This window comes from Cornus florida, unplaced genomic scaffold (genome assembly GCF_030987335.1).
Source record: "Cornus florida cultivar Cherokee Brave unplaced genomic scaffold, ASM3098733v1 CherokeeBrave_3.0.0_Hap2_Chr02, whole genome shotgun sequence".
NCBI lineage: Eukaryota > Viridiplantae > Streptophyta > Magnoliopsida > Cornales > Cornaceae > Cornus > Cornus florida.
The window spans coordinates 22,618,342-22,639,030 of NW_026775572.1; the positions used below are offsets into that span (position 1 = coordinate 22,618,342).

The 20,689-nt window shown below is 33.9% G+C and overlaps 1 protein-coding gene and 1 long non-coding RNA gene across 2 annotated transcripts; one reads left to right on the forward strand and one right to left on the reverse strand.

Moving 5' to 3' along the window:
- Nucleotides 1-15,592: 15,592 nt before the first annotated feature.
- On the forward strand, nt 15,593-18,140 carry LOC132286143 (uncharacterized). Its single transcript, XR_009472688.1, has 2 exons — nt 15,593-17,119; nt 17,383-18,140. It is a non-coding gene; the product is annotated as an uncharacterized LOC132286143 (long non-coding RNA).
- A 116-nt stretch (nt 18,141-18,256) lies between these two features.
- On the reverse strand, nt 18,257-19,349 carry LOC132295838 (probable protein phosphatase 2C 55). Its single transcript, XM_059794111.1, has 3 exons — nt 19,050-19,349; nt 18,739-18,891; nt 18,257-18,559 (listed from the first exon to the last, which is right to left on the reverse strand). The coding sequence occupies exons 1-3, from the start codon at nt 19,347-19,349 to the stop codon at nt 18,257-18,259; spliced, it is 756 nt and encodes a 251-aa protein (XP_059650094.1).
- Between the last annotated feature and the right edge of the window lie 1,340 nt (nt 19,350-20,689).

Here is a 20,689-nt window from a genome sequence, read left to right on the forward strand (position 1 = left end):
ACCAGTTCGAAATAAACCAAAGTTTAACTAATTTAATAAAGAAACTAACCAACATCCCAACCAAAACCTGACCCTTTGTAAAAGTTAGCAACCCCTCATCCAAATCCGTGAAAAGGGTCTATCCGATGAACATAGAAAATGTCTACAAGGGTCTCGTAATCTTGAATGGTCTATCTCAATCATATTAGAAATGGTATCTAAATCACCACGTCCCTCAGCTTGCCGATCCTCCAAACAACTGCTTCATACCATGAGGCATTTTGTTTCGCACCGGGATGAATAAAGAACTAAGAGGTATAAACCTCAGTCCTTATATCCTTCTTCCCCTTTGTCTACAAGAAGTACCAACTGGTCTAGTAGCACCAGCTCTTGCTTACACCCATTGCTTACATCGAAGCATCCTCAAAAGCTAACCCCGTAACGGTAGCTATGCATTACCAGTTGGTGATAAGCATACCGGTAATAACATCAGCCAGTAATTCCATTCAGCAAAAATCAATTCACTATGACTTCCCACACACACCGTGCACCGCTTCTTTATATAGACGTTCAGTCTCTCCTCCCTGTCCTTGACACATCTTATTTCTCTAATCTAGGTAAGTGTCAAACTGACTTCTTGTCTCGTTTCAAACAAATATGAAACTTTTCCCATCCTCCCTATAGTCATCATCGTCGGAGCAACAGCTAATTGTTGCGAAAGATAACCCCAAAAAAAAAAAATTCCACATTTTGTACAGTATAGAAACTTTGGTCCTTCCTCTAAGTGCAACACCAGCAAATCCTTCAAATGACACCCTTGTAAAATAATGTCTGGAATACGAATAAACTGATAAAGCTTAAATCAGTCCACTATCCTCACCCGGCGTCATTCCAATAAGTACCTACCAGTACAAAATCCTCCGTCCAAACCATAGTGGCATTACAGTGATTTTTATCCACTACAACCTTACGAATCCCCAAGACACTAACAACCACCATTATTATAGCGTTGTAAAAACGAATCCCCACCTAGCATTGAGCATATCAAACTAATCTTTTTTATTTTATTTTTTTTTTATTTGACTTGTTTTGATAGTTTAACTATCCCATGCTAACTAGCATACCATATTGATGCTTATCCAGATCCATTAGATTGGCTAGAAGTTTGTATTTCTACCCAATTCTATAACCATACTTTCACAAATCCTAACGTATATAGCGCTATTATCCATGTCATCAACATAATAGTTGGTTGATCACATACTTGTGTTCCCAACCAATCCATACTCCCAATCCAGACTAATTAACAAAAATGAAACACGTAATAACAAAATTGAAACACATAACAATCAAAGATGAAACACGTAGTACACACAATACACAAAACAACCAAAATATAATTCCACTTAAGACATATTCCATTCCAGAGAAGAAAACCTCCTTTAAACTCAAGTTTGCAAAAGTTCATTCCATAGTTTCGTTGGTAATTATCCAACCTTGAAACTTATTCATTAACCGTAGCTTAATCGCACAATCGTTTGCTTAAACAAATATCCAAAGGCTTAATATGCGGAATGTAAACCGTCTATCGTGGCTTTACAAAACAACTCAGAATGTCACAACATAATCCCCATACTCTCCGGAATGTGATATAAAATCACGTCTTTGTTCTGGTAAGAACTCCATCTGATTCCCAAACTCCTAAAGAGTACTTCGCAAATAACTCCCGGAGATATGAGACGAAACTTTAACTATATATAGCTTGGTTCACACCAACTCCACTAGTACCATTCACTATACTACTGGTGAATGAGATCACCCTCGTGTGATCCTTTATCTTCAAGCTTCAATATCCCCTTTCTTGGAGACGCTGATATCTCCTCCCTTAGGATCCTCTTCAAAATCCTACTCTTCGCTTACCTCCTTTTTGAGAACAACAGAAGTTGTGTTGGTCTCGATAAGCGGTAACCTAACACCTACACCTTAATCCTTCCTTAGCGTATACTTTCTAAGTAATGCCAACCTTGGAACTAAACCTTCGATCCTAAGTTCTGTTTCTGACAAAGAACTCGACAACCTTTTCCGTTACTCCTTTGGGTCCGTATCGCTTTTGCCTTGAACCCCATCCTCCTTCTCATGTTAACCACTCTGTATCTACATAATTCAATTGATATCAACTCCTCCTAACGATCCGTAATGAGAGTATAACGAATCCTAACATGGCTCTAAGTTTTAAGAGACGCAACGCAGAAGTCTTATAACGAAAACACTCATAAAGACACTAGAACCTGGAGTGCTCTGATACCAACTGTGATACCCCTGGATTCCCAGATGCAGGTTGGCCACGCCCACGCCCGATTACCCGAGGATATCAAACCAATTAGCAATAAACGAACACAGAATACAAATAAGGAAATAGGAATAAATAAAAATTTGCTGAAAAGAAACTAAAATGATAATCCAAATACTGAAACCTCAGAATAAAATTAAATTAATAAAGAATTATTCTGATACATCCAAATTCTTCATTTCTAATACAACTTGGGAATCCATCTGGCGGACCCTTAAAAACTCCAACACTGAAATCATCAACTGAAGAACTCCACTGCTAAAACATGAAAAAGCTCATACGCCGTTGGAAGAATGAGAAGTCGTCTTTGCTCAGCATGAACAAGATCTAAGACCTGGAACCGTTCGTTACCTGAAAAATAATAGTGGGTCAGGCCCACGAACAAGTTCTATCCTAACTACAATAAAAAATAGAGACCCGATACGCAGATACATCCTAGATGTCTCAACCATATCTATATAGTCCTTAATAGATAAATATATATCCATACTACAGACTCTCACTAAACTATGCTGAGGGTCTCAACTTAAATAGAAGGCAACATGCAATACGCACCTGAGTGGGCATGACTACCTAAGCTTAACAGGGTATACCTCAACCAACATAGCTAGCTACGCATCCTACTGCATATACGCACCCTAACCGTTGACTATGAGACTCAAGCTTAGGCCGCGGTACCATAAATATATATATATAAAGTCCTGTCCTATCCATCCATAAGAAATCCAGTTAGTCATTCAGCTTGTGCAGCTTCTTTAACTAACATACATCATTATATATATAAGTTCCATCCAAATAAAATATTATAATGGTCAACTATTCGTCGTTCAGACACGACATATAATTAGGGTTTAAGTGTTTTAATTAATTCCCTATTCATCCTAGTACAATAATATAAACAACCATCTAGTATGTCGTTCAACAGTTTTAGTTGACAAGACATAAAATCATATAGGATTTAACTGTTTTAGTTAATCCATTCTGTATGTATGAATAGGTAGGAATTAGCATTATGACTTAATCCATCCCTCCGTATGACACCATCCTATACCGGTGCATACATGCAAATGATCCGTAAATGATGCAACATTATAAGCAGTACATCAAATAAAGTTCACATTATCCATATAGTTGATAAACACAGAATTTAGACAAGTCATCAACTAAAAATCCAGAATCCATCCATGTCATTAATCGAGACAAAGTTTACTAATTTGTCAAGTTAAAATCCAGAAGCCGTCTATGTAATTAATGAGAAAAAGTTTAATGTTTCATCTAGTTAAAATCCAGATTCCATCTATGTAATTAACGAGATAAAGTTTAATGTTTCATCAAGTTAAAATCCAGAATCCATCCATGTAATTAACGAGATAAAGTTTAATGTTTCATCAAGTTAAAATCCAGAATCCATCCATGTCATTGATACTTTAATTTATCTAACTTAAAGTTCAACTAATCCCTAATACAGTCCAGCAGTTGACAACATTATCAATAGTAAAGTGTCAATTTATGAATTCGAGAATGACATAATTTAAACTAGAAAACTAACCACGCATATTACATTCAATTATATTTGCGTACAATCATACCAATCCTTTAACTTGCTAGACTCACAACAAACAGTTAAATATTCCCTATCCGGTTACAGTATGCAATTAAATAACTAACAATCCAGGGACTGATATATTACAAATCCGATACCTAACAGAGCATATTATACTAAATTACATTTATAGTATAATCATACCCGTAATACTTGCTAGAACAGTAACCTACAGTTAAATCTTTCACTTCCATGGACAACATACAATTAAGCAATTTAAATTTCATGATGTCAATTTAGCTTAATTGCATAAACTAACCATCCTGGGACTTAAACATGTTATTTAAAATTATATAGAAGCTCAATTACAATTCCAGATTTGCCCCATAGCCCCTGAAAATGCAAAAAAACCTCAGAACTGCACCTATAGGTGCAATTTTTGCATTGAGCCGGCTCCCCACAAGAGGGAGCCGGCTCTCCCTAGCCTAGAACTGGCTCTCCCACAAGGGGAGCCGGCTCTCTCCTTTGGAGAGCCTGCACTTCTGCCACTTCTATGGCCTTCTGCCTCGTCTCCGGCCGCTTCCACCTCTTCTATTCTTCTTCTATACTGAACTTAGGAGTCTTATCTAATCCTAGTATCATCCCTATGGTTTTTTTACAGTGATTAGAAGCAATTACAGTAACCAATAACAATACCAATTTAGCATGCTTAAAGAAACGAATTGAACTAAACATGCACTAACTGTAATAGAATTTAATTCAACACTTACAGATTATCAATATTGCATATTGTGAACATGTAAATCCCAGTTACTGATTAATTAAACCCTAGAGACAGTCTAAGGATGCACAGAACACAGGTAATGAGAGAGAGAAAGGAAAGAACTTGCCTCTTAAGGTTTCGGTTTGAAACCTTTAACCATCCTTTGTCAAGACTTTCCAGCAACCCCTTGAGTGTTGTCCACTCCTTTGTTGCCCTAGGTTCATCCCACGAGCAACACTCCTTTTTCCTCTCCTTGATTCAGCTTTGGTTCATAACCGAAATCCTAACTAAACTTTCTCTGTTTCTCACAATTCCCTCTCTGTTTCTCTATGTCTCTGTACGCGAACAGAGTTCTCCAAACCCCTTTGTAAACTTATAATAGTATATATATAGACAAATATAAACCCTAAGTCTACATGTAATGAAAACCGGAAACCCAACTAAAACCCTAGTCGGCCAAAAACGTGATCCATAAAACTAAAACCCTAATATAATATTACAATTAGAAATACTAATGTAACCCAATTAATTCCATTAAATAAACTAGTAAATAATTTAAAACAATTAAAACAAGTAATTCAATTAAAAGAAATAACATACACTTAAATAACATCATTAAACAAACCACACAATTTAAATACAATAATTAAAACAAATAATTTAAATAAAACAATTAATTTAAAACAATTTGACACCTAAGCACATAAAATAAAATTTTAAATTCCACTCTTATTCTTTTGAAAACTAGGGGTATTACAAGAGGAAATTCCATAAGAACTCCAAAAGATAGATGGGTGAGTTCCTAAGTCATTTTCCCCATCCAACAGAATATTACAAACATGTGTCATCAAATACATTATCCAAATACACCATGAGTCAAAATACAAGTCCAAAAGTAAGCTATACAATGGATGTCACAATTATCACAAGTATCTTAAAAACATTGTCAAGATCCCAATCAAGCTAGGGATGAGGAACCTCCTCTTTAGCAATGCCCTTTCTTGAAAAATATAATAATCAACGGGATGACCAACGAATTGCTCCGTAGGAATGTCTCATGAATATAAACTAGGTTTCTCAAAATTTTACAAACATTGCATGGCCATACAATACAAGGAACATGCTCCCTAACATCTAGTCTCAAAGGGAACCTAAATAGATCATCCTAGTCTGGCATAAATAATATTAATTCATTCATCAAGATAAGCATAAATAATATAGTGTAATGTACATAAATTCAATAGTTGCAATAACACATAAATGTCAACTTGAAAATAAAAGTCGAAATTAATTAATGGGATAACTCGGAACACACCCATACTCCCGATCACATAGCCATGCCATGCGCCTAAATAAAAATAGTCATTTTCGAATTACTAGTCCACTGGAAACTAACCGATTGGTCAATATAAAGTGGGGAAACTCATGTTTCACCCGTAAGCGCCAAGCCCTCGCATTCTCAAAGTAACAACCCCCAAGTATCTCCCAAATTCAACAAATAAGTCCGCAAAATAATCCATATACCATGATATGCCCAAATTGGACTTCACATGTGCACATAAATTATACTAATCACACAATCCATGTCCTATGGTCCAAATCACTATAATGACATACTCTTTGATGCAATGTCAACAAATTGGGTATTTTAAAGTCATGTGATTTCATATTATTATTATATCAAGTTTCAAGTATGTAAAACTTTAATTTCATTATAGAAATGTACATATTCAAAGTTAACCCTTACAAAATAACAAATATATAAAAATCCATGAACAACCACAACATATAAGACACTTTAATTACAAGTAATTGCATACACTAAAATCTAACACTTTAATAAACATCAATAATATAAAAAATGGAACAAATAATATGTTACACATGAAAATTAATATAAAAATTCAATAAAACATTATGTGCATGCAATTAAATCATTATATAAGCTCTCTAATCCAACCCAAACACACAAATGTATGCATAACTCACACAATGGTCATAAAATTTCAAGAACTCCAAGGTTATAAGCACAATACACCCTACCTCAAGCTAGGAGCAAACCCTAGCTACTCCAAAGGAAAAATGTGCTCCAAATCCGAAACTGATTGAGGAATTTTGTTCCTCTTGTAGTCCCCGTCAACTTCCCTTCTATGCAAGCTCAAAATCTCAAAGGTTGGAGGTAAAATAGTGGAGAAATGATTGAAGTAAAATGAAAAATAAAAGAATGGGAAAGAGAAGAGAGAGTGTCAGTGGAGTGAGAGAAATGAGAGAATTTTGGTTTATCTTACACTTTCTCTCTCTATACACACACATATATATGTCACACACATTCTCATCCACACATATCTTACCCACTAGTCAACCTAGGCCTCACAACATAACAAAATGCAATTAAAAATAAATATAAAAGGGGAAAAAAAAAAAAAAACTTGGTCATCACACGTACCTCAAATTAATTTGAGGTATGATGTGACAAATTGACTTATAACATTTTGTTATACTCCAATCGATATGTCAAATTGATTCATTTATTAATATTTAAAGTTTCGATTGGAGATGCTCAATATGCCGAATTTGAATTGTTTGTGGGATTCATAGACTAAAATAATGAAAAAAAATTATTTAGCATACTACTTTATGATATATGCCAAATTGGACATATTTAATGGTATGCCAAATGTCAAGTAGGCATTTGAGGTATTGCGGTTGGAGGGGTTCTTGATGTCAAGCCCAAACAAGACACCTAACAAAAAGCCCACCCATAGCCTTAACTAGTCGTTGCACTTAAAAGGCTTTTGCATAAATATTTTCACAACCCTTGAAAGCCTTTTTGTGTGAGTTTTTGGGAGTTTATTATTTTTCTATTTTTGAAAGCACACGATTATACATATGGTGTTTTAGGTTGTTTGTTCATTGTTTGATCGGGATTGGAGTGATTGAAGATTTCTTACCTACTGATCGTAAATTAAGCAGAATTCTTGTAAACTTCAGAAAATCTGTTTTTGAAGAAAATGAGAAGAATATCACACTTTGAAGGGATCAAGACAATCATGGAGTGTTGGTTGATCGGCCAGTAATTCTTCTACGAAGATCAAGAGTAAGCTTGAGGTCGAGAACTGTTAAACAGGGAAGTCGCAAAGTCAGGGATCGTCAGCGATATGGTGTAAACCTGAGTTAGAGTCGATTATACTTTGTTTCATACATAGTGGATCTTTTTGCTCCGGACGTAGTCCACGAGATTTTTCTCACAACGATTTATCTCTTCCATCGATCGGGGTTTCCTCACTAAAAATCTGGTGTCACTTGATAAGTACACAAAACTTATTATTTCATGCACCTCAAAATAAGTTTTTAATTAGAGTTTTATATTATTTAAATATTCTTATATGCTTGTTTTGTGTTTTATAGGTGTTAATGTATGAATGAGATGAAAAGAAACAAAAATGAAAAATAAGTGAAGAATTGGCTGCAAAAGAACGATTATATTTATTGATAGCAAAAAATATACACAAGGAGCATTGTAGGAAATTTGGTGTGTTATATAAATCTTTTTCTAAGAGGTCTCAAGTTCAAATCCAAGGTGCAACAAAATGGTGTTATATTTTTGCTACATAGTCAATCACTTGCCACGTCATCACTTGCCACATCATCACTGAAGAAGAAGAAAAGAGAAAAATTAAAAAAAGAGAAGAAGTGCATAATTGGAAAAAAATGATGATGAGAAGAAAAGAAAAGAAAAAGTCAAGTAGGAAGAAAAGGTGAAGTAGGAAGAAAACGTTAGTGAAGTGAGTAGCAGAAAGGTGGCGTGAGGAAATGAAGAAAAAACCCTACAAGTGGGTTACTCTCATTGGCTATAAATTGCACACTTTGAGATAAAGATGGGAAAGATTTAGATAGTTAGAAATAGTTGAAATTTTCATTGAGAGTTTATTTCCTTATGTAATTTTTCTTAAAGCTCTCTCTAATTTAATACAAGTTATTTTCACAAGTTTTATTCTCATTTAAATTCAAGCGAGTTAGTTTAATTTACATGCTTTCATTTCTTATTGATTCTCATTTAAGTGTTTAATGTTTTGGAGTTATAATTTCATTTCCATTGTTCGTGACAAACCCCAAAATCAATGTTTTTAAAAACTCTTGTTCGAAAATAGAAACTCACTTGAATGCGTGGTTTGACCCTACTTACCATTAGACATTTTTAGTTAAATGGTTGTAGGTATTTAATCTTGATATAGAGTGTATTTGACAACGACAAGTTCATAAATATAAGCCTATCAAATGACACTGTGCAAGTTTTTTATATATTCCTTAAAGTTTTAGTTACTTAATTATAGTGTGTTATGAGTGATAATTAATTCAATTTAAATTCAATTAAAAATTCTTCTGTAGAATGCATGATGACTTTTGCATAAAAAATTTAATTAATCTATAAAAATCAATAAATATTTTTATATTTAATTTTGTAAGGATGCATATGAATATTTGAGTCTAAATTTTATATTTAATTTAGCAAGAGTATATCTATTTAATTTAGCATGTGTATAAATGGAATATTTAGTAATTAAGAGCATCTCTAACCTATGCTTCAAATTTCGTACCTCAAATTGATTTGAGGTATGATATGACAAATTGACTTATGGCATTTTGTTATACTCCAATCGATATGTCAAATTTATTAATTTATTAATATTTAAAGTTTCAGTTGGAGATGCTCAATATGCCGAATTTGAATTGTTTGTGGGATTCATAGACTAAAATAATGGAAATTTTTTATTTAGCATATCGCGTTTTGATATATGCCAAATTTGACATATTTAATGGTATGCCAAATGCCAAGTAGGCATTTGAGGTATCACGGTTGGAGGGGTTCTTAATGTCAAGCCCAAACAAGGCACCCAACATAAAGCCCACCCAAAACCCTAACTAGTTGTTGCACTTAAAAGGCTTTTGGATAAATATCTTCATAACCCTAGAAGCCTTGTTGTGTGAGTTTTTGAGAGTTTATTATTTTTCTATTTTTGAAAGCACACGATTATACACATAGTGTTTTAGGTTGTTTGTTCATTATTTGATCGGGATTGGCGTGATTGAAGATTTCTTACCTACTGATCGTAAATTAAGCAGAATTCTTGCAAACTTCACAAAATTTGTTTTTGAAGAAAATGAGAAGAAGATCACACTTTGATGGGATCTAGACAATCATGGAGTGTTGGTTGATCAGCCAGCAATTCTTCTATGAAGATCAAGAGTAACCCTGAGGTTGAGAACTGTTGGACAGGGAAGTCGCAAAGTCAGGGATCGTCAGCGATATTGTGTGAACCTGAGTTTGAGTCGATTATACTTTGTTTCATAAATACTGGATCTTTTTGCTCCGGACGTAGTCCACGAGTTTTTTTAACAACGATTTATCTCTTCTATCAATCGAGGTTTCCTCACTAAAAATCTGGTGTCACTTGATAAATACACAAAACCTATTATTTCATGCACCAAAATAAGTTTTTAATTAGAGTTTTATATTATTTAAATATTCTTATATGTTTGTTTTGTGTTTTGTATGTGTTAATGCATGAATGAGAAGAAGAGAAACAAAAAAAAAAAAAAAAAAAAAAAAAGTGAAGAATTGGCTACAAAAGGACGATTAATTTTATTTATAGCCAAAAATATATACAAGGAACATTGTAGGAAAGTTTGTGTGTTGTACAAATCTCTTTCTAAGAGGTTTCAAGTTCAAATCCAAGGTGCTACAAAATGGTGTTATATTTTTGCAACATAGTCAATTACTTGCCATGTCATTCCTGCCACATCATCATTGAAGAAGAAGAAAAGAGAAAAATTAAAAAAAAAAAAAAAAAAAGAGAAGAAGTGCATAATAGGAAAAGAATGATGATGAGTTAGAAAAGGAGGAAAGATAAAGAAGAAAAGAAAAGAAAAAGTCAAATAGGAAGAAAATGTGAAGTGGTCAGTGAAGTGAGTAGTAGGAAAGGTGACGTGAGGAAATGAAGAGGAAACCCTACAAGTAGGTTACTCCCATTGGCTATAAATTGCACACTTTGAGATAGAGATGAGAGAGAGTTAGAGAGTTAGAGATAGTTGTACTTTTCATTGAGAGTTTATTTCCTTATGTAATTTTTCTTAAAGCTTTTACTAATTTGATACAAGTTATTTTCACAAGTTTTATTCTCATTTAAATTTAAGTAAGTTAGTTTAATTTACATGCTTTCATTTCTTGTTGATTCTCATTTAAGTGTTTAATGTTTTAGAGTTATAATTTCATTTCCGTAGTTCGTGACAAATCTCAAAATCAATGTTTTTAAAAACTCTTGTTCGAAAATAGAAACTCACTTAAATGCGTGGTTCGACCGTACTTGCCATTAGACATTTTTACTTAAATGGTTATAAGTATTTAATCTTGATATGGAGTGTATTTGACAACGACAAGTCCATAAATACACGCATATCAAATGGCGCCGTGCAAGTTTTTTTTATATATTTCTTAAAGTTTTAGTTAGTTAATTAGTTAATTATAATGTATTATGAGTGATAATTAATTCAATCTAAATTCAATTAAAAATTCTTCTGAAGAATACATGATAACTTATGTATAAAAAATTAATTATTCTTTAAAAATCAATAAATATTTTTATATTTAATTTTGTAAGGATACATATGAATATTTGAGTCTAAATTTTATATTTAATTTAGCCAGAGAATATCTATTTAATTTAGCATGCGTATAAATGGAATATTTAGTAATTAAGAGCATCTCCAACTATGCTTCAAATTTCGTACCTCAAATTGATTTGAGGTATGATGTGACAAATTGACTTATGGCATTTTGTTTTACTCTAATCAATATGTCAAATTTATTAATATTTAAAGTTTCGATTGGAGATACTCAATATGCCGAATTTGAATTGTTTGTGGGATTCATAGACTAAAATAATGGAAAAATTTTATTTAGCAAAGTGCTTTTTGATATATGCCAAATTTGACATATTTAATGGTATGCCAAATGCCAAGTAGGCATTTGAGGTATCGCGGTTGGAAGGGTTCTTGATGTCAAGCCCAAACAAGGCACCCAACACAAAGCCCACCGAAAGCCCTAACTAGTCGTTGCACTCAAAAGGCTTTTGCATAAATATTTTCATAACCCTAGAAAGCCTTTTTGTGTGAGTTTTTGAGAGTTTATTGTTTTTCTAGTTTTGAAAGCACACGATTATACACATAGTGTTTTAGGTTGTTTGTTCATTGTTTGATCGGGATTGGCGTGATTGAAGATTTCTTACCTATTGATCGTAAATTAAGCAGAATTCTTGAAAACTTCAAAAAATCTGTTAAAATGAGAAGAAGATCACACTTTGAAAGGATCAAGATAATCATGGAGTGTTGGTTGATCTGTCAGCAATTCTTCTACGAAGATCAGGAATAAGCCTGAGGTCGAGAACTGTTGGACAAGGAAGTCGCAAAGTCAGGGATCGTCAGCGATAAGGTGTGAACCTGAGTCAGAGTCGATTGTACTTTGTTTCATATATAGTGGATCTTTTTGCTCTGGACGTAATCCACGAGGTTTTTGCCACAACGATTTATCTCTTCTATCGATCAGGGTTTCCTCGCTAAAAATCTGGTGTCACTCTAAACTCACTATTTACTTTATTTGCAATATACATTTATATTGTGAGTGAATATTATTTTCATCACGTAAGGAATAAGATGCTACCGCTTAAAATTTTTCTTTTCTTTTTAGCAGTTTTGTTAGCGTGAAAAGGAAAATAATATTCCTGCAACTGCTTGATTTTTCTTAAAATGTTTTTCTATAAAACACGCGCATTATATATTAGTTTTCTTTTATACCTTTGTAAGTTGTTTCTCTTTGTTCTTCTTCATACTCACAAAAGATGCGTTTCTTACACAAATTAATACTCCTAATTTGGTTATATCACTTATAATTCTCTTATTCTTTAAATTAAAATTATTCATTACAATTACAAAACAAAGTAAACTAATTTAATAACAGAGTCCTAATATATAATACAAACTTTCCAAAATAATAAAATAACAATAACAATAAAAAAAATTATATAAAGAGACAACTATTAGACATGTATATTTATTCATAAATACAATTGTATATATTATTTTATTATAATTATTCTTATTATTAAATTCATAAGGGAAATTTAATTATGTATATTATTTTATTACTATTATTATTATTTAATTATGTATATTATTATTATTATTTAATATTAAATTCATAAGGATAATTTTGATGTGTAAAATTATTTTTCTTTCACTATCTCATTATCCAAATTAATTAAACAATATACTTTTCCAAATTTCTTTTAAAAAAAAATTCCTAACCAAATACATAATAAAAAAATAATTTTCTTTCTTTTCTTTCACTCCCCAACTTCAATTTTTATTGTAAATCATATAAGCTTTCTTTCCGGAGTACCTAAGATTCAATTCATCGCGTCAACGATTTGCTATCTGTGGGATCGTCTGATTCTTCTTCTTGGATTTTCACGGTAAGTACTTGCAATTTTTAAATTTTTAGTTGTTTCGAACCCTTTGTACGTCAATTTTGTGGGGTTTTTCTTCTTTGTTTTCACTTGGTAATTACTTGTGTCGAAGGAAAAACTAAAAGGAATATTTTAAGGGTCAACATCTATTACTGTTTGTTTTTTGGGGAAAAGAAAAAAAAAACCAAGTTCGCAAAATTGTTGTATCAGATTTAATTGTTTTGATCACTTAAGTGAACCCAAACAAGGCAAAATATATGGAGTATTTGCTACTGTCTCTCTTCTTTTCTTCCATTTTCAGTTCACTAATTGTACAAGGCTTAATTGTATATTTCTTTTTATTAAAATTTATGAGTTATCTTGGAATGAAAACAATAAAAGAATAGGATTCACATTTATGTTGCTTTTGCGAGAACCGAATTGATGTTTTGAAATTGGAAATGAAGTAAATTTAGTTCAGACTTCATAATTGAGTTTCCTCTCATTCCAATCCCAAAGCCCCAATTTGGTGCTCCCAAAACATAGCTTTCTGTTTTTCCCATCTAAATATTCAGTGTCTAAAATGTGGATTAGAGTAGATTTTATATGGAGTGTGCAAAAATAGTTTTTTATTTAATTAGTCTTTTTGTTTTCTTTGATTTTGTACTTATCAATCAAGACTTTTTTCACCATCCTTGAATCTCATTCATGTCCTCTTTTGCCATCATTTTGTAGGCAATTCGGTTATATAACACTAGAAATACCATTGTGGCTATTCCAATCTTATATAGAAGTGAAACACTATGTGGTGGTTGAGTATGTCAATGGATGTGTTTCGTAAAGTTATCTCCTTGAACTTGTATTGTAAGGTTATTCTGTAAATCGTTACCTTATCATTCTAATCCTAGTTTTTGCTTTTGATATTGATCCTTACTCATTTGTCCATGGGAACTCGTCAATTTTTGTCATCTGTTGTTGTATTCATTGGATTAGCTGAGATTGAAAGTCCAAACCACTTCAGGTTCAAATTTCTTTTGTTACCTTCTATTTTAGCTTGAGCTAAAATAGAACCAAAATAATCCTCACTTTTATTCTTAGATAAAGGAAATGACAAAAATAGCCCTATATCTCTCCTCTCTTCTTTGTTTTTTTTTTTCTTTATAGCCTCTTTGTTTCTTTGTTTCATTCTCTCTCTAACTCTTCTTATCCCACCAAAGCAACCACCAACATCTCTGTTCACAATACAACTAAAAAAATCAAATGGTTATTGCAACTAGCTATCTATATTGAGAAGCAATTCATATTTCTTTCGATGAGTACTTTCTGAACTTGAACTATAAAGAAGTGAGCTTCTATTTCCACTGTAAATCAGAAAAAGCATCTAAATTTTTCAAGATCCCTCAAATTTAATATACCATGCTTCCGTATTTTTTTTCGCACAACTTTCTTGGTCTTGGGTGGAGTGAACTTTTATTTGTCAAAAAAAAAGAAGTAATTTTTCTGCTTGTTTCATATCAGATAAATTTGGTTAATTGTTTTAGGAAGATTAGTTTTGATAAGATATTTGTATTGGTAGGAAGGGACACAAAACCAATTAATCTTAATAGATAAGAACGGCAAGTTGGAGTGTTTGGGTCAGCAAGGATAAACTTTTGACAATAATACAATTTTTTTCAGCAAAGATCTCTGGAAGAAGTGGGGAAGAGAGTATGAAGAATTTATACATATATACATATAAATATGTTATATACTTTATATGTTATTAGCACAACAACTCAGTCAGGACTTAAATAGTATTAAAAATGATACAGGGTAGAAAATAAAGGTTGGAGATGCCACCTCTTTGCTGCAGGGTGAAACCATTAAAGAGGTTTTCTGCATGACCAAAGCACAGGTAGAGAGGAGAGGGATGAAAGAGAGAGATTCGATAAGTCATTTATGCTAAAAGGAATTGTTTAAGGTTATTTTTGTCATTTAAATAATTAACTAAATGATTGGAGTGCTTGAGGACTATTTTGAAGCGTGAATATCAGCTCCCATATTTTATCCTACTTTAAGTCAAATCAGCTGTTGATCTTTATTTCTAGTTTCGACAATTTCACTCTCTTTCGTCTGCCATATCTCATTCTGTGTGTAGTATTCTTTGCCTAGATTCTGGGGTTTATACAAGGTGGAAAGAAGTTATGGTGTGCCAAGCATGAGAACGGGATTGCTGGGAGACCAACTATTATAGTTAGAGTGATAGCATGCTTTCAACCTTTGCAGGATTGCCAGGTTAGTTCAAGACTGGTTCACTAGTTATTTGTACCGTTTTAGTTGTTTTGCTCTATTGGTTAATGTTTGTGATATGAAAAAAACTAATTCTTGTGAGGGTAAGAATCATACTCTCTAGTTGATGATTATATATAAACCATGACTTATAACATGCTTCTCTTGCTGTTCTACAGGCTGAATACTTCCGTCACTTGCTTAAACCAGTCACGTAGATTGTTTTCACATTTGAGTTATCACATTTTTCGATTTCAGAAAGTTCTTGAATATTGCAAGTTTAAGTACAATCCGTATCCTGGAATGTTTCTCAACGTCTTGCTGGTACTTGCTGCAGATACTCTTTTGGTTGATTGTAAAAATATAACGAATGGTTACCTTATACTTCTCCAATTTAGGTGACTGCTTGGGCTGGATGGTTAAGGACGGCGATTCTTGGCTTCATCAGCAGCAATCTGCTTGGAATTTGCCCAATTTACCTGAATGAAGACAGTCCAAACAAAAGGAGCTCAGGGGTTTCTTCATTGTTTGCCTCCTCACTTGGAGAGCTTGCTTTTCACTCAATACTCATATCTGGAAGAAAAGCACTCTGCTTCTTATGGAGTTGGGATTAAGGCCAAGCACTCTGCTTCTTATGGAGTTGGGATCAAGGCTATGCCAAATGCTGTATCGGGGTCTAATCAGAAGAAGTTCCTTATCTTCGACCAGTCTGGTGATCAAACAAGAATGTTCCTTACTCCTCCCAGTGCTCCTGTGCCGAATCCTGTTATTACACCTATAAAACCCCTCATTTCAGTGATTTGAGTGACCAAAAACAGGCAACTAATGTGGAGGAAAAACATCTAGTCAAGTCCATTATACAAGAAAAATCATATGAGAATCACGTGCTTGATGGAAGCGAGATGCGTGAAGACACAGAAGAAATTAATGCCTTGCTTTATTCTGATGATGATGATAATGATGGGGGTGGTGATGATGATGAGGACAATGAAGTAACAAGCACGGGTCATTTTCCACTAGAGATTAGAGGAAGTTTCAAGAAACATGAATATGTTGGGGAAATAATTGAGGAAGTTGCCAATTGTGTTGGCCCAACTAAAAGGCAGAGACTGCTTGATGGTGGGTACATACAACAAATCTTTATTCATAAATGTTGCAAGTTCATCGAAACAGGGTAGATCCCGGAGGGATGGTAATAACACGGAGACAAGTTGTGTTAAAGGCAGGAACCAAGATGAGGATACAGGGGTTCCACCCTAGGCAATAAGCAGTCAAGGAAGATTTAAATTCGCGAGACATTGAGAGCTGTCAAGAGCATAGTTCTAGGCATAAAGAGCAAGGACAAAACCATTGTTGATTATTGATGAAGCTATTATTTTCTTGAAGTGTTTGAAGCACAAGGCCAAAACTTTAGGGGGTTTAGCCACCCTCAAGTTGCAGCCCTTCCTTCAGGACAGCAACTTTGTTTTTCATGTTAAATGAATTTTCTTTTTTCTTCTAAATTTTGGTAAATCAGTTACATGTAAATATAATGTTTTAAACACGCGCACACTTGCATATATCGATGGCAGAGTTCTATGGTTATTTTGCATATATCGATGGCAGAGTTCTATGGTTATTACTTCTTATTGACTTGGAGAATTTATCCCTCCTACTGTGCAGGATGGGATTAAGACGTACTGGAAATGCAAGTGGGACAGGTTGCTCGGTTACGGGTAATACTTGAAACCTCTTGGTTTGATACTTGTGCCACAAAATTATCATTTCTCTTGCTGCATAAATAAAAAACTGGAATATGCAAAAAGCTTTAGTGGAAAAAAAGTTACGCAGAAGACCTTGAAGCCATCATCTAGTGAACTTTAGAGATCAAGTTAAAAAAGGTCAATTGGCAAAATCTGATTGTGTTGTACATTTAATCATTTTTGTATCTTTTGATTCATGTTCATTCTTGTGTTTAACGCATGCTTGCAAGGTTCAGGAGGATGACGGAGATGTAACAAAACAAGAAGATGATGAGCCAGGAGAGCTACATTCGTCACAGGATCGTGAAAGCTGAAGAAGCTACAGAGGGAGAATCGCCACAAGGAGATGACCTATGTAATGTACCGGTTCCTAGCAGGAGATGCACCACAGAATCTGAGCATGGTGGATTTGAATGACGTGGGCTGGTTGCTTGATCAGAATATCAAAGATACTCAAACCAAGATTGAGGCTGCCAAGAGAGAACAAAATGTGTCCCAAGGAATGATGGCTGTGGTGAATGAGGTGCCGAAGACGAGCAGAGATCAAAATGGTGTTGCAGAAGGGATGAGGATGGTTGCAGCTGCAGATTAGGGCATGATGAATCCTGTGCAGGATTATGAGTGGTACATGGATCTGCTGAGTCCTGATGTGAATGTGTCCCGGTAACAGTCCTATTAGCTATGGATGTTGTCATCTGAGCAACCATATGCAACTATATCCATGGTGTTTAGTATTGTACTTTGTCATACATGGTTAAGGTTATCTTTACGTACTTGTGAACTCTTGTGAACTCCGAGTAGCAGGAAAAAATGTCATGGATTGTGTGGCACTGAATTTGTTGTTGTTGAAATGGATTTCCAATCATATTAATTTGGTTATGTTGGTTTTAGGTTTTACTATTATCGTTGTGTCAATCTTGATGTTTGGAGTAATTGAAACGGAAAGAAAACAAAATATGACGAAATTAAATTGAAGATATTATTCGTTGACATAGATTTACATGCATCTATTCTCCAGAATTTCAATCCTTTGTCTGGGAATAAACATACAATTCTAAAACAAGAAACCGTACAAGTGGATGAATCTATCTACAATGTCCAACAAAAACTTCAGAAATATGTGTTACAACATGAAACAATACGAGCAACGATCACAGTTATGTCATCCATCTTGCCATTACAGCGTTTTTTTCCGGCCCTCTCAGCAGCTTCCATGAATGGAGTTTGAACTTCTTCATCCAGGGCATTGAATAAAGCATTTTCACCTAATAACATGGCCATATCTTCAGTATCTTCGCAATTTTCAATTGCCACGTTTACAATTTCCTCAATTTCATGACCAAACAAGTTGTCAAACAGTCCATCTGTAGCAGCAACAATCACATCTCCTGGTTCTACTGCAACCTTGAATACCTGAATTTATTTGAGAAACAATCAGAACATGTTCCTAAAATTAACTTAGAATGCAAATTTGCCACATCTTAATTTCAATTTGGGAAACTTGGTGAACAATGAATTAATTAGCTTGTCCCATTAAGTATGTGCAGTTCTTCATCTGGGTAAATTCAAATAGGGTCAAAAAGGGTACATACCATAGCATACTTAGGACGATCTCGTTCCTTGCCGGTATTTCCCAATTGATAGGGACAATTGAAATTGTGTTGTTGAACCGGAGATCGATATACAATCTTTCCATCTCTGATCACCACAAATCCACTGTCTCCAATGTTCACCGCATGTAAGCACTGTAACATTAACATACCAAAAACCATCATCATATATACACAGTACATAAATGGGCGCACGGCATTTTCAAGAATGTTCAAAACTCTAGAAACAAACCGAACCCAATTTCAATAATTCACGAGGAGTCAATAAATTAGTAGAGAATAGATATACGTACGTCGCCGACGAGTGTGATTATGCAGGCGGTGGACGATCCTGCATCGTGGGTGTTATAGAAAGCTTCCGTCAAAATCCTTTTGGGCTCGATGACTCCATTGGTGTGCTTCTGGACGGCGAGATGAGAGTTGATCATGAGTTCGCGAGCATACTTTCCGGCGTCCACACCCTTTCTTCCCCAACCGCCGACTCCGTCCGCAACACCGATGGTGCATTTTTCGTCGCAAATGAAGTAAGAATCCTCTCCGAATGGACTATGTTTCTTGCTATCGTCCGGTAGGTAGTACGCACCGGTGACCATATTCAAGATTCTTGACATGGCGGCGGAGACACGAGATAGAGAGGAACAGAGGAGCGGGGATGACTGGAGCCGCGAAGGCTTAGTTCGCTACGAACTAGTATTGATTGACTGAGAGAAGAAAGGGATGCGTTTAGGACAGCGAGATAAAGAACTTGGTTCGACCGCTGTGAGCAAGCTCTGTATTACCAATTTATAGGGCAAGAGGCTTGCGCCCAAAGAAATTTATATTCAAGCATTGCCTATACATCGCTCAAAAATCTGTATGTATTAATTTCTTGGGAGCAATATGTAGCGCACAGCGCCCAAAGAAATATAAAGAGTAAGAGAGGGAGAGTATCTAGTTTAATGTCATCGGTACCAAAAAAAAAAATATAAATAAATAAATGTGTGACAGAAGTATAAGGGTGGCAATTTGTGTTCGCGAATCGTAATCGCGACGTGTCGATTTAAGTGTATTTTACTAAATTACTTAATTGGAACATAACCCATTTAATAATCGTGTCATGAATTCTTAACACTAATACAACCTGTTTATTAAACGGGTCATATGTAACCCATTTAATGAACTGTTTATTAAAATTTAATATTTTATTATTTAAATTATTAATAATATTCTATCAAACATTAAATACTAGAAAAATATAAGTTTTAATCTAACCAAATTACTAGATAATCTCTAATTTACAAAATAATAAATTATAAAATACACGTTTAGATATTTTTGGAACTTAAATAGAAATTTGTTTATGACACGTATAGTTAAACGGATATAAACGGGATACACGGGTTGAAAATCTCAACCCAAACACGACACAATTAACTAAACGGATTAATCATGTTGACCTGTTTGCGACCTAAACTCGTTTAAGGTCAATCCAAACCCTTTTAACTCGTGTTGTGTTGGCGGGTTGTGTTAAACTTTGCCACCCCTACAGAAATAGTAGATAGAGACCTTCTGTTTTGGTTATTAGAATTTTTATGAAAGGTGTAATTCAATATATATTATATTAGGTTTGTATAAAATAATAAACATAAAAAAGTATATATACATACATACATACATACATACATACATATATATATATATATATATATATATTAAAAATTTATAATGAGACTTACATGTAAAAATAATAGGTTATTAATTTGGAACGGAAAAAAAAAAAATTGAAAAGAAGAATTAGGGAGCCTTTACCTATTTAATATAAGTTACGGTAAATAGCTTCTGATCAAAGCTCAAATCATTGTTTCTATGATTTACAAATATTGAGAGAATGGATCAATTGATCAAACAACAAAGTAAGATCAATGAATGTATAGTAATGGGGTTATGTGATATA

Excerpts from the sequence above, each read along its gene's own strand:
- LOC132295838 (XM_059794111.1), bottom strand. The coding sequence starts at position 19,349 with ATGGTCACCGGTGCGTACTACCTACCGGACGATAGCAAGAAACATAGT. Across the intron at positions 18,892-19,049 it reads TAATCACACTCGTCGGCGAC|TGCTTACATGCGGTGAACAT; the intron begins GTACGTATATCT and ends TTAATGTTACAG. Across the intron at positions 18,560-18,738 it reads ATCGTCCTAAGTATGCTATG|GTATTCAAGGTTGCAGTAGA; the intron begins GTATGTACCCTT and ends AAATAAATTCAG.